Below are 13,149 nucleotides of genomic sequence, written 5' to 3' on the forward strand. Positions count from 1 at the left end.
GACTTTATATATATACATCTTTATATATATACATCTTTATCAAATTTATAACCGTTGTTAAGTTTTTGGTGTCGTTGCTAAGGAAGTAAATCTTCTAGCAGCAGTATTAAATACTTGTATTTTTAAGCATATATAAAGTCGTTGTCAGATGCTAGAAGATTTAAATCTCTTGCAACGACGCCAAAAACTTGACAGCGGTTATAGGTTTAATAAAGATGTGTATAAAATATTCAATAATTACAAAGTAACACTTATCAACGCAAGTATACGTATCGCTCAAGTAATACAAGGCTCTAAAGGAGTCCTGGATATCGATCCCACAGGGAGTAATATTAGAGGATACGAACTAAGATTTAAAAAATCAATACTTAATCACAACAATATAGTTCAAATTGCATATTTGTCACTAATAGACAATTGAAATAAAAATGTAATTTTAGTAAACTCTTAATTAACTAATTTTACAAATAAAGTTTCTAATGTGAAGTTCAATATATAAGAAAACATCATTCTCCTTGTCAAGAAATTTAAGTGAATAGATAAATTGAATTAGTTCAAATTGTATTGTGCCAAATAGGAGCATATATATTCTTTACCCTTTAGACCATACATAAAGAACATTGACTAATCTTATGCTTGGTTACTAAATCTGCGGTTAGGTTGGGAGGATACTGGCTCTCACCTCGGAGCTCTCACGTTCTCCTCGCCTGAGGGCTAACATCTACACTTTAGCACTCAAACGATAGGACCGAATTGAGGATTTTAGTCTGTCACTCTAAAATCTCCAATTTTACGCTCAATAATTTTTATTTCACTATTTATTTGCACCCAACTTTCAAGAACTTTAACCTCCCTAAATCTTGGATGTAATATTCACTTTAGTTGTAAAACTCAACATATTTTAACAAATCAATTGACCAGATTGAAAGTAAATTAAGGTTGAAGTGAAAAGATCATCACAACTTTTTTAACATTCTCATGGCACAACAAATTCAAATCACCATTTAACAAAATCTCAAGACAATGAGAAAGACAAATAAAACTACTCAAAACTCATGGAGAAGATAAGACAAAACTTGGAATTTATATATAAAAGCAAAGTCATACAAACTTCAATAAGTAAATACAAATTATCTCTAATTCCTCCCCAAGCAAACTGTGAATCTCTTCATTTCTTTACAGCACATAGAATTCTCCTTCAAAGCGGCAAGGAGGAAGAAATCTCTCACTTTCCTTCCACTCTTACAATCTCTCGAAGAATTCCTCACAATACTAACCACTCTCTACACTCTAATGGGCACCACAAACAACAAAGACTCGGCGGACCCCCTTTTTTCGGCTTTCAAATGTTTCTTTTAAAGTTATAGAAGAGTTTTCAAGAGTTGCCCAAACGTCCCTTAAAAAACGTCCACATTCAATGCATCTGTTGAGAGAATCGACGTGCTAACCGTCGACGGCCTCGATGGCGTCGTCGGTGGCCTTCTAGAATATTTAATTCTGGACTCTCGGGAAAAACTCGTCGTTGGTGGCGTCGAGCCCGTCGTCGGCGACATCGAGCTCGTCGTCAGCGGCGTCGAGCTCGCCGTCGGTGCCCAAGATCAAATCTTCATATTTTGGTCATTTTGTTCCAAATTCGCTTCTTTTTGCATCTTTTTGCTCCAATGACCATAATTCAACATACCTGGAACAAAACATCAAAAATATCTTTCTTTAAAGTACAATATCATCAAAATCAGTGTAAATAAGTATGAAAATCTCAACATATTTTCCTTTGGTCAACTTTCTAGACTTAAGAACTCTCTTAAAAATAATTTTTACTAATATAATTATAAAAACCAAGCTAAGGATTGTTCTAAGTTCTTTAATCTATAAATACTCAAGTGAAACAAATTTTTTATTAGGACCTCTCTTCAAGCTTCTCCTCAATTTTTTTTTTCTTTTTTTTTGGGATATATTTATTTTTTTAGAATCTCTTTGATCCATTATTATTATTTTCTTTTCTTTTCTTTATATGTGAGTATTACTATATCTGGAGAAGTCCTTAAATAATTTTGAATTTCACTATCCCCCTCTAAAATTAAAACTTATTACATTCCTTCACTTGAAAAGATGTATATTTTTTTAAAAAAATACTTTCTAAAAGAGCCTTAAATGTTTGAAAATAAAAATTCTAAGAATCCTTAATTTTAAAAAAAAATACATTTTTTCCTACTAAAGATATTTATTCATTTTCCCAAGCTCTCTAATAAATAACCTTAACTCTAGGTTCTCCCTTTTCACTAAAAATATCAACTAAGTTTTTCTACTCCATTTTTATACTTAAAATTTTAACATCCTTAAGGTGACTCCACATAATAATAATCATTAGAAATAAAATACAAATTTATTTGTAGTACTTTTGAAAGCATGTAAGGTTTAAATTTGAAACATTTTTCTTTTCCCCCCAAACTTAAGCTCAAACATGTGTATCAATGAAGTACAAAAATATGCGGCAGGGAAAGATTACTTTTACAGTTTACTACACATTCTACAAAAATATCAACAAATAACATATGGTAGAATGTTGTAGTAGAAAGTAAATATAACCTAAAAATGCTTGACATAACACTATAAAGCAATTTTAAATAATAGAACATGTACAGATTGAAGATTAAATAGGAACACATTTTAAACTTCATGAAGGAATTGCTGGATGCTAACAAGTTCAAAATATTGAGATAAGTTTTTCCATCTCCAATGACTCATTCAACTTGACTCACAAACCTAGACACACAAACTCTAATACATAGACTCACAGATTCAAACAACAACTGAGGTTAATTCGTAACAACTGAGGTTAATTCGTTCTCCCTTCTATTCACATTTCCCCTCCTTACTTTCAATTTCTATCGGAAGAAACTACACTAATAACGTGAGTGTATTAAAAAACCTTATATCATTATCACCCATGGAATAGAATTCCCTCATGTGTTGCCAATTTTAAGGTTACTATAAGTCTAAGGTATACACAATCTGATAAATAAAAATAGTGCAGTTTATCTAGATGTTGTTCACTAAGTAAGTTCATGACCTTACTCAATGAAGACAAAGTCAGATAAATAAAGTAATACAATTGACATGGAGTGGTCCAATTCCAAACTCTACATGTTTCAAGGTAATGCTCAGCTCCTGTGGAGAACTGAGTCGTAACAGACTCGTCAACCTGCTACTACCAGAAATCATATACAAATCTAGTCATGACGAAGGAATTACCTCACAACATTAATCCAATCCACTTTTACACATCAAACACAGATCAAAGTCAAACATCACACTATTATCCAATCCCACATAACAACAATCACACTAAACATATAACAAAGATAACCATGGGGTGTCTCCCATAAAGCATTTGGTCTAACATCAACGAACCGATGTATCCAATGTTTACTCTGGTTGCCCCAACATCAGAATCTCATTCATTTTTTCTGTATACCACAGAATATGTCATTCAATGATTTTGAATAACTCTTTCTTAGGAGATCTTTTATTGAATTCATCATTCAATTTAGGTTCTTCTTGTGATTGAGTCGAATCTGAAAATATAAAAACTGGTGGTGTAGATGAATTCCCTAAATAGGTAGGCCTTAAAATTGTATGGGGTAGATTCATCTTAAGTTCATGAGATTTTTCAACAGACAGAGTTAAAAGTTTACTATTTTTGGTATCGTTCATCATTTCGCACCTCTCCTGAACATACATACAATATTTTTTAAACAATGTTTTCAACTTATCATGAAAGTTCATTTCGATCTCAACTATTAACTTACTCTCAAAATTTTCTTGGAAATAGTCTTTACTTAGATAATCAATTTCATCCTTCTAAAAATAATCCTCATTTTTTCTCTCAACTGGATATTTCATTGTCTTTAAAACATTAAAAGTGGCTTCATGGCATTAATATTCATAGTCAACTTTCCTTTTTTGCACATCTATCATAGCTTGTCCAATAACAAGAAAATGTCTCCCCAAAATAATTGGATTTTCTTTATCTTCATTCATATATAATACAATAAAGTCCATAGGAAAGATAAATTTATCCACTTTAACAAGCACCACTTTAACTTTATCCACTTTAACAAGCACGTCTTCTATAACCCATTTTGGATAAATGATAGATCGATCAGCTAACTGAAGGGTTACAGTAGTAGAAGAAATATCGACTAAACCTAACCTTCTAAAAATTGATAGAGGCATCACATTAATGCTCGATTCTAAATCACATAATGCTTTTTCACATAATCTTTCTCTAAATACACAAGGAATTGTTAAGCTAGAAGGATCTTTAAGTTTCTTAGGAAGCTTTTTCTGAAATATAGTGCTGCACTCCTCACTTAGTGAAACTATCTCGTAATCCCTAAACTTCCTTTTCTTGTTTAATATCTTCTTCATAAACTTTGTCTAACTTGGCATTTGTTCTAAAGCTTCAATGAAAGGAATATTTATCGTTAACTTCTTAAGTACTTCCATGAACTTTGAAAATTGTTTATTCAACTCATACTGTCTAAGCCTTTAAGAAAAGGGAGGTGATGGTCTTTCTAAATTGATTTTAGTTGGAGATATTCAATTTTCTAGATCCTTGGAAATATGTTCTTTAGGTCTTTTAGTTTCCTTTGTTTCTCTTACAACTTCTTTCTCTTTTCTAACCACATCATTTATCTCTCTTCCACTTCTTAATTGGACAGTGTCTATTTGTTCATCATTTTTCTATTTAGGGTTGATCTCAGTGTTGCTAGGAAGTGTTCATTGGGGTGTATTGCTAAGTGAATTAGCAATTTGTCCCAGTTGATTCTCTATGTTTCTAATCACGACATTTTGACCTTGCAACTGGTTTCCCATTTGCAATATCACTTTTTCTATAGACATCTTCTTATCCTCAAATTGTTGAACATTGTAAGAGTTTGGTGGATATGAAGGTCTATAGTTTGTATTCCCTTGATTATTCCAACTTCCATTAGGATTTGCATGATTACTTTCCCATTGTTGGTTTCCACCCTCAGTAGTATGATACCAGTTAAAATTATGATGGTTCTTCCAACCTGAGTTGTAAAAGTTAGAATACAATTTTTATGGTATTTAAAGTCTCATAAGATAAGTTAGATTCAATCATATGCTCTAATGTGCCCTAATGAACTTTCCTCACTTACTGGAGTAAATTGAGGCTGGTTCATTCCACATTGGTCCAACCTCCTTGATATTGTAGCAACATGAGATGCAAGAATTGTAATCGCATCTGTATCATGAACACTGACTACCTTTTGAGGATTTACCCTTGCAGAGGGCCATTGAAACTCATTTGTAGCCATTTCTTCAATTAACACATATGCTTCATCAAATGGTTTTGACATTAATGATCCACCCGCGACAGTGTTAATTATAAACCTAAGGTATCCTACTAACCCATTGTAAAAAAGTTTGAATGATTAACTAATCGGGCAGAGCATGGTGTGGACACTTTCTTAGGAGTTCCTTAAATCTTTCTCAGGCTTTGTATATTGATTCCCCATTATATTGACAAAATGAGACAATATCGTTTCTAAATTTAGTAGCTCTTGAAGGAGGAAAATACTTTGCTAGGAATTTTTGAGTTAACTCCTCCCTCCCAATTTTTAATAGAGCCAGAATAGAGCCAGATGCTAATGAGTTTAACCACATTTTAGTTTTATCCCTTAGCAAGAAAAGAAAAAGCCTTAGTCTAACAACATCGTCATTATAACAAAATGTAGCACAAAGTTCTAAAAATTTTAATAAGTATAAATATGGATCCTCCAAGGAGTTCCCCAAACTGGTTGTTCTGCACCAGTTGGATAATCGCTGGATTTAGCTCAAACGAGTCAGCTTCTACGACAGGGGTTTGTATACTTAAGTGAATTTCATATATCGTAGGATTTACATAACCCCTCCATGATTTATGATGATTTTTCAAGTTATTATTTTGAATGTTTTCCATTTCCATTTTGAGTTTTTCAAGTCCTTCATGTTTTTTGATTTTTTTCCTTTTTTCTAACTCGGGATCATAAGACACAAGTCTTACAGATCCTTTGTTTCGCATACGCAACACAACAAACAATACATTAACAATTAAACAATTAAAATAAAAATATATTCAACACAACAAAATATTTTCACAAATAATTTGTTTTTCACAGAAACAGTTTTTTCACAACACTTTTTCATACCAAAAATACTTTTCACACAAAAACTGTTTTTACGACACTATAATTTTCCAAGTCTAAGCCTAATTACTTCAACTAAAATTCTCCTAAAAGTCAAGATAAGCCGTTCTGATCCCCGACAACGACGCCAAAAAATTGATCCCGATAATTTCTTATATGTATGGATTTATGAAGTTGACACCACTACTTGAAGATTTTAATCTCCGATAATGACACCAAAAACTTGATCCTTAAAAAAGTAAGATTTCAATTATATTTGTAGGGATTCTACGCAAGTATATGTTTAAGCCCCGAATATCGATCCCACGGAGATCGAGGTTAATCACGACAACTTTCAAGAGAAGTTCTAGTCTATTATAACAAGCTTTGAAGGTTGGTAAGGGTTTCATTTTGATTATATCCTAGAATTATCACTACAACACTACTTCTAAACTAAAATACTTAGTGAAAATTAGAAACTGGAGTTTAATGTATTAAAAGTACTCTTTCTCATGCAATAAAATTAGTTACATGTGTAAAATTAAAACAAGTAATGAGAGAGATTGTGACAAATATGAGCAATTATATTCTCTAACTAGAAATGCTATAAAGAACATTGGTTAATCTAAAGTTTGAATAGTTCTAAAGACGGGCTAGGCAAGGAAGATACTAGTTCTCACTCTAGAGTTCCCTCTTATCCCTCCACCTGGAGGCTAACATCTCACATAAAAACCTAAAATAATAGACCAAATTAGGAGGCTTTAGTCTGTCACTCAAAATTCCTCTAATTCTACACTCATTAAAGATTATTTCTCTATTTATTTTCACTCAATTATATAGACTAAGTTCTCATCCATACAATCTCATGTGATTCTACCATAGTTGATTGAGACAATATCATCCCAGATCTTACATGTTCTCACAACAGATTTTAACATGTAAGTTGATCAAGTTTACATGTAAATGAAGAACAAATTAAAATCATCACAATATATTATCACTCTACACAATTTTATATCCTACACATGCATACTAATTCATTATAAGATGGAAAAGTAAAGAAAACTACTCACTATACATGGAGAAATAACAAGAACTTTTCATTGAACAAGACTTTAAAAACATACAAACAAAGTACTAAATTCAAATCAGAATACAATAAAAACACTTATCTCTGATATAAATCAAACTGTCCTTGTATAGCAAAAGCAATCTCCTTACAATCCTCTCCAATAATAAAGTGAAAAGAAAAGAAGAAGTTCTCACACTCTCTCTTTCTCTCTCACCTTGTCGCCCCACTTAGGGCTCACACCCAAGTCTTCTTCTTCTTCTCCAAGCCTTTTTCTCCTCTTATAATTACTTCAACAGTCTAAGAGTCATTTTAAAGATATTTCCAAGCCTTTTTTTATAATTTCCCAATAGATGCTTAAGTGTCTCTTCAAAAATGTCCAGATTCAATGAATCTTCCAAATGGTGCCTCAAGTGACTCTTCATAACTCCATATAGCCACCCCAAATCCTTCTATAAAGTCCATTTTATTATCCATTTTATTATTTTTTTATTATTTTCAATGAATTCCCCAAGAGATACACGAAGCACCGCTTCTAAATTCGTCCAAATCTAACGTATATTCTAGAAGATATGTTGAAAACCGTCTTCGACGCCTAAGCGCCATTTTTGGGTGCTTAAGCGCCCTCCTCTCTATCTGGGTGGCGCCTAAGTTTCATTTTGGGCACTTAAGCGTCGAGCACAGGCACTTAATGTGGACTTTGGTCCACATGGCTCCGGTGTGCCCCGATTTGACCCGATTTTCTCCGGTTTGCTCTGTTTCGGTCCATTTTTGTTCTTCTTGCTCTAATCACTCCAAATTCTTCAATTTGATGTATCTACAAAAAAAAAAACACAAGTAAGCATACCTTTAAATTGTAATATCATCATAAAAAATAGCATGACAAATAATACATTTTTAGGCGTATCATAGTCTAATACAAATTCAGCGGATAATTTTTTCATTCGTTAAAACTATAATGATTGATTGTTTCACCACTAAATTTACTAATTTGTCAGTAATACTAGTGACATAATTATTCAGTTGAAAATACCTTTCCATATAAACTTTTTTTTGTGGTGGACAAACTTTTGCATGAGTTCAACCGATTATGTGGATTACCGATTGAGAAATAAGTGATTACAGATTGAATTATCATCGAGTAATCACTTAAATTATTGTAGTGAATCTTCTTAATTTAATAAGACATCTAAGTACTTTGGGTAGATTTATGCCTTTTGAATATAAAATTGAGTATAGATAGCTTCGCCTTTGATAGAGCACATTCTTTATTTTTCTATCCAAATATTTCTATTTTTTTCCTTTTACCTTGAGGCATTGATTTCATTTTTTGTTGAACTATACTTGCTTTGATCTTTTATGGGAAGTTTGAAAATAGCTTTTTCTACTTTGACAAAAAACTCATTTTTAAAAAAAATTATATTTTTATTATTGGTAATTATCTTTTGATTTAATAAAAAAAAAAGATAATTTTGAAGAGGTAGATAGATTTGCTAATAAAAGCATAAGAGATGAATAATATGTAGTAACTACTAATGATTGTAAGGAAAATAAGAAAATTATTTAGCATACATGTTTAATATATATAAATTCAAAATTATTTTTATCTTCCCTTAACTTCAAAAATATCTTGAGTCAGGTTCTTTCTCTTCCTATATTGCACCACACATCCATCCTAATGAAGGACAAAATTTTCATGTTATAATAATAAATTAATGGAACAACAAGCCTAACACATAATTATAAAATTCATTTTTCATTTAACATGCAAATCAAGTAAGCCAAACCAACATATGCTCCTATAAAAAAACAAAATGCACATAAAATTGATAAATCAAAAGTTTGGAAATAGTTACAAATGGTGAAATGGTCTACAAGCAATGGCCATGTATTGTTGTATTCTTGAATTTAAATAATATGGCACCCAATGATATTTCTCAAAATTTATTCTTTAAAATAGATTTATTCTCCCATACAATTATGTTGCTTGAAAATAGTACTATATCATATATCAATTTCAAAACTAATAGTTATGATTCATATTGGACCTAAGTTGAGAAAATTGGGCTTCCTTAGAATTTTTTGTTTAGTGTTCAGTGACAACATATCAATCAAGCAAGTGGAATAAACTCCTTTTGTCTAAGAAAGACAAGCATTGATTGAGAGAATCTTTGATGACACTTCCATTAAAAATAATAGCATATCAAGCTTGTACTCTTAACATGGCCCATGATTAGGGAAGGCTACATCAACACTCAAAAAAGTAAAGTGAAAACAAACAAACAAACGAATCAAATATTTCAAGCTCTATGATTCTCTCCATTCTTTCTCACCTACATGACAAGACAATTTTTTCAAGGCCCAAATACAACACCTCTCTCTCTCTCTCTCTCTCTCTATGTCTATGTAGTTAAATTAATAAATCATACCAAGATGAAATTTTACATGATATATATACAAGATATTAACTGCATGACCAGTCACTGATAATAGAGAGGTACAACTGATGATGATGTTGATAATAACTAAGCCAATGTCTCACTTCTGATTTAGGGTGTCATCTTCCATTAATTTGTTGGTGAGATCAACTTTTCAACGTGAAGTTATTGGATTGATTAAAACTAAGCTTCATGTAGCCAATTAAGGTCAATCTTGTTATAAGTTTTGATGTAATTATTCATCAAGAAGCTTAGATTTCTTGGTTATGTTCCAAGTTCCAACATAAAGCAATGTCTTGAGCTATCTTTGTGGCATCGATGGATGCACCGAGCAGTCCCCGCTTGGTGAAGCCTACTGCATAAAGACCTCTCTCTCCCTTCCATCCATTGGGGAATGGCCTCTTAGGTAAGCCATCAACCTTTGAGAAAAACTCGCTCTCCTGCCATCACAAACAATTAATTTCATTTCAAACCTCATTAATTAATTAATGAAGAAAATTTTTAAGCTATGCTAGACTCCAATTAACTAATGTATGCACATGCATGTATGTTTATGTGTGTGTATGCATTAATTATATCATATTATTTAGAATTACATACCTTTAACCAAGAGGGCACATTACTTCTGTACCCTGTGGCTAAGATCACAGCATCAAAATCTTCTGATTTTCCATCTATAAACTCAGCCCCTTTGGATGTAAATCGCTTAACCCCTGGATAAACCTGCAAATCAACAAAACAATCATATATCTTTCAATGAATTTAATCTGTGAAACATCTTCTTACAATTATAAATATTGCATCCTATTATCTAAACTCAAACTGCAAATAAAATTTATCCAAAATCATAATAATATAAAACCTCATTCATATATCATTCATGTCATTTCGTAAAACATGACTCAAATTACAGAGAACTGCAAGGCAAACCTTAATGTCTCCAGATTTGATCTTGTCAAGGGTGCCAACATCTAAAACAGGAGTCTTGCCAGTGATGGCCTTGAGTTCAAGCGGGCCGAGTTCAGGTCGACGAAGCCCAAACCGAGCCGTATCGCCGACCATGAGCCCCGTGACAAATAGTAGCAAACGATCCACCATTTGTACAGGTAACCACTTGAGCAACCACATACACAGCCCAAAGGTAGACCAACCTAGCATCTCTCTTGGCAGAATGTGTACCTACAGAGTTATTCATTATATGTATATGTCTGTGGAACTTGCATAAAATGTTCGAAAGGAAAAGAAATTTAAGAATATGAGAAGTAAGATGTTGAGGAATCGTAAATAGACGAATGAGAGAGAGACTTGGCTGTTATTTTAAAGGAAGCCTTAGCCTAAAATGGAAAGAGAGAGAATGAGAGAGAGAGAGAGAGAGAGAGAGAAGATGCTTCTTTGGCGTGCACTTGAATCACAGGAAAAAGTAAATGGAGGGTAGTTTTCATTCAGAATCTAGCTTTCTTGGCATGCCAAAACCCTATCTCTTTTAAGTACCAGGCAAAGGTGCACGTGTACTCTTCTCCTAGTTTTGCTCCATTAAGAAACTCAAAGCTATTAAATCAAAATTTTAAATATATATATATATTTTTTTGTAGAATCTCATCTATATTAAATATATAATGCTTGATCTTTAAAATAAAGTAAAGCATCAACACCCAAAAATCTTTTGTGTTGCTCTTCTTTAATATTCCATAAGCTATAATTATAAAATATTACAGAATAATAAAAACAAAAGCTTAGATTTTTAATTAAAAATTATGATATATTATATTATATTTTACAAGCTTATGCAAATATATTTGACTTCATTTTAAAAAATTATAAAAAACAGATCAAATTACATCAAACAGAGACACTTTTCTTAAATCCATTTCAATCAATGGACCATCAACATCATCTTTGTATTATCATTTTTCTTCATTTTTCAAAAAGTATTAAAATTAATAAAATATTAAACTTATATTGACTTTAAATGTGTGTGAAGATTGTTACACAACATACCGCATCACGCACTACGATCATTGGAATGGCATCATAGTTACAGAGGTCAAGGCAGACCTCCATCCCGGAGTTGCCACACCCGACCACCACCACCTTCTTCCCCCTAAATGCCTCCCCGCTTCGATATCCACTCGTATGCACCACCGTTCCCTCGAACTCCGACAGCCCTTCGATTGCCGGCACCACTTCCTCCGCATTCTCCCCCGTCGCCACCACCAACCATCTCGACACATACTCCTTCTCCCACCCACTCCCCTCACGCACCGTCCTCACCCTCCAAAACCCTAATCTTTCATCAAACTCCGCTCTCACCACGGACTCCCCGAACGTCGGTCTAACTTCGAACGAGGCCGCGTAGTTCTCCAAGTACCCAACAAACTGCTCCTTTGTAGCGTACGTAGGAAACTCCGTCGGAAATGGCATGAGCGGGAGCTCGCAAAATTTCTTCGGTAGGTGCAGGCGGAGCCGATCGTAGGACTTGAGCTGCCATAGAGAGGCGATGCAGTGAGAGCGCTCGATGATGAGGCTCGGAACACCTTTTGAATTCAAGCAAGCGGCGACGGCGAGGCCGGAGGGACCGGCTCCGACAATGATCGGGCCGGGGACATGGATGAAGTCATGTGCTAGCTTGGCTTCCATTTCTTGAGAGTAGTTGTAGAAGTTCATGAGTGAGGAGAGAAGAATGAGTGGAGAAGGAGAAAGAGTGATATATATTTAGTGTAGATATAGTGATAAGATTAGGGTTTTGGTGAAGACATTGACGGTGGGAATGAGCTTTGGCTGAACTCTGCGAGAAGAGAGGAGGAAAAAGCAAAAGGGGAGATGGGGAAGGTGGGGGGAGGGGCTGTATTTATATTAGTTTGTTGTTGCTGAACTTTAGCCTCATGAAATGTTTATGTCTGTAAATATATGTCACTGACTAAGCTCTAATTCAAGTTTATTTATGAATAAAATATTAAAAATTATACTAAATTGACTTAATGGGAAATTGTTTAATGGCATTGAAATTCATGTTCTTTGTAGAAAATTCTATGATAGATTAATATAATATTTGACTTGATGTAACATAAACTATAACTTAAATTCATTTGATAAGAGCATAAAGACGAGAGAATATTACGTACGGAATTCGTATATGCGAACTTTTTGTACAACATTTTTATATATTATTATATATTATGTATATTATGTATAACATTATCGTACACGGAGTCTAGATGCATCAGGATTCTACACATAATAATTTTTTGAAGAAGTGACCCTAAACATAAGGAAAAAATTACTATTAAAAAATAATTACCAATAGAAAAAAGGGCCATTTACATACAAACCACTCAATTCTTATATATTTACATATCTAACACCCAAGTATTTGTTTAACATTTACATATACCACCTAAACCCTTAATATCATTTCAAAAATATCATCATTTTAACTTTTAAAAATCAA

At 33.0% G+C, this 13,149-nt stretch overlaps 1 protein-coding gene across 1 annotated transcript; it reads right to left on the reverse strand.

The window, feature by feature from the left end:
- Positions 1-9,574: 9,574 nt before the first annotated feature.
- Positions 9,575-12,503, reverse strand: LOC110028281 (indole-3-pyruvate monooxygenase YUCCA2-like). Its single transcript, XM_020730064.1, has 4 exons — positions 11,700-12,503; positions 10,632-10,880; positions 10,302-10,424; positions 9,575-10,141 (listed from the first exon to the last, which is right to left on the reverse strand). The coding sequence occupies exons 1-4, from the start codon at positions 12,363-12,365 to the stop codon at positions 9,953-9,955; spliced, it is 1,227 nt and encodes a 408-aa protein (XP_020585723.1). The 5' UTR covers positions 12,366-12,503; the 3' UTR covers positions 9,575-9,952.
- Positions 12,504-13,149: the final 646 nt, after the last annotated feature.

This window comes from Phalaenopsis equestris, unplaced genomic scaffold (assembly GCF_001263595.1).
Source record: "Phalaenopsis equestris unplaced genomic scaffold, ASM126359v1 Scaffold000507, whole genome shotgun sequence".
Lineage (NCBI taxonomy): Eukaryota > Viridiplantae > Streptophyta > Magnoliopsida > Asparagales > Orchidaceae > Phalaenopsis > Phalaenopsis equestris.

What these genes read in the sequence shown, in the direction of transcription:
- LOC110028281 (XM_020730064.1), bottom strand. Translation starts at nt 12,365, where the DNA reads ATGAACTTCTACAACTACTCTCAAGAAATGGAAGCCAAGCTAGCACAT. An exon ending in TGATCGTAGTGCGTGATGCG is followed by an intron (nt 10,881 to 11,699) that starts GTATGTTGTGTA and finishes ATAACTCTGTAG; the next exon opens with GTACACATTCTGCCAAGAGA. An exon ending in ATGTGCCCTCTTGGTTAAAG is followed by an intron (nt 10,142 to 10,301) that starts GTATGTAATTCT and finishes TTGTGATGGCAG; the next exon opens with GAGAGCGAGTTTTTCTCAAA.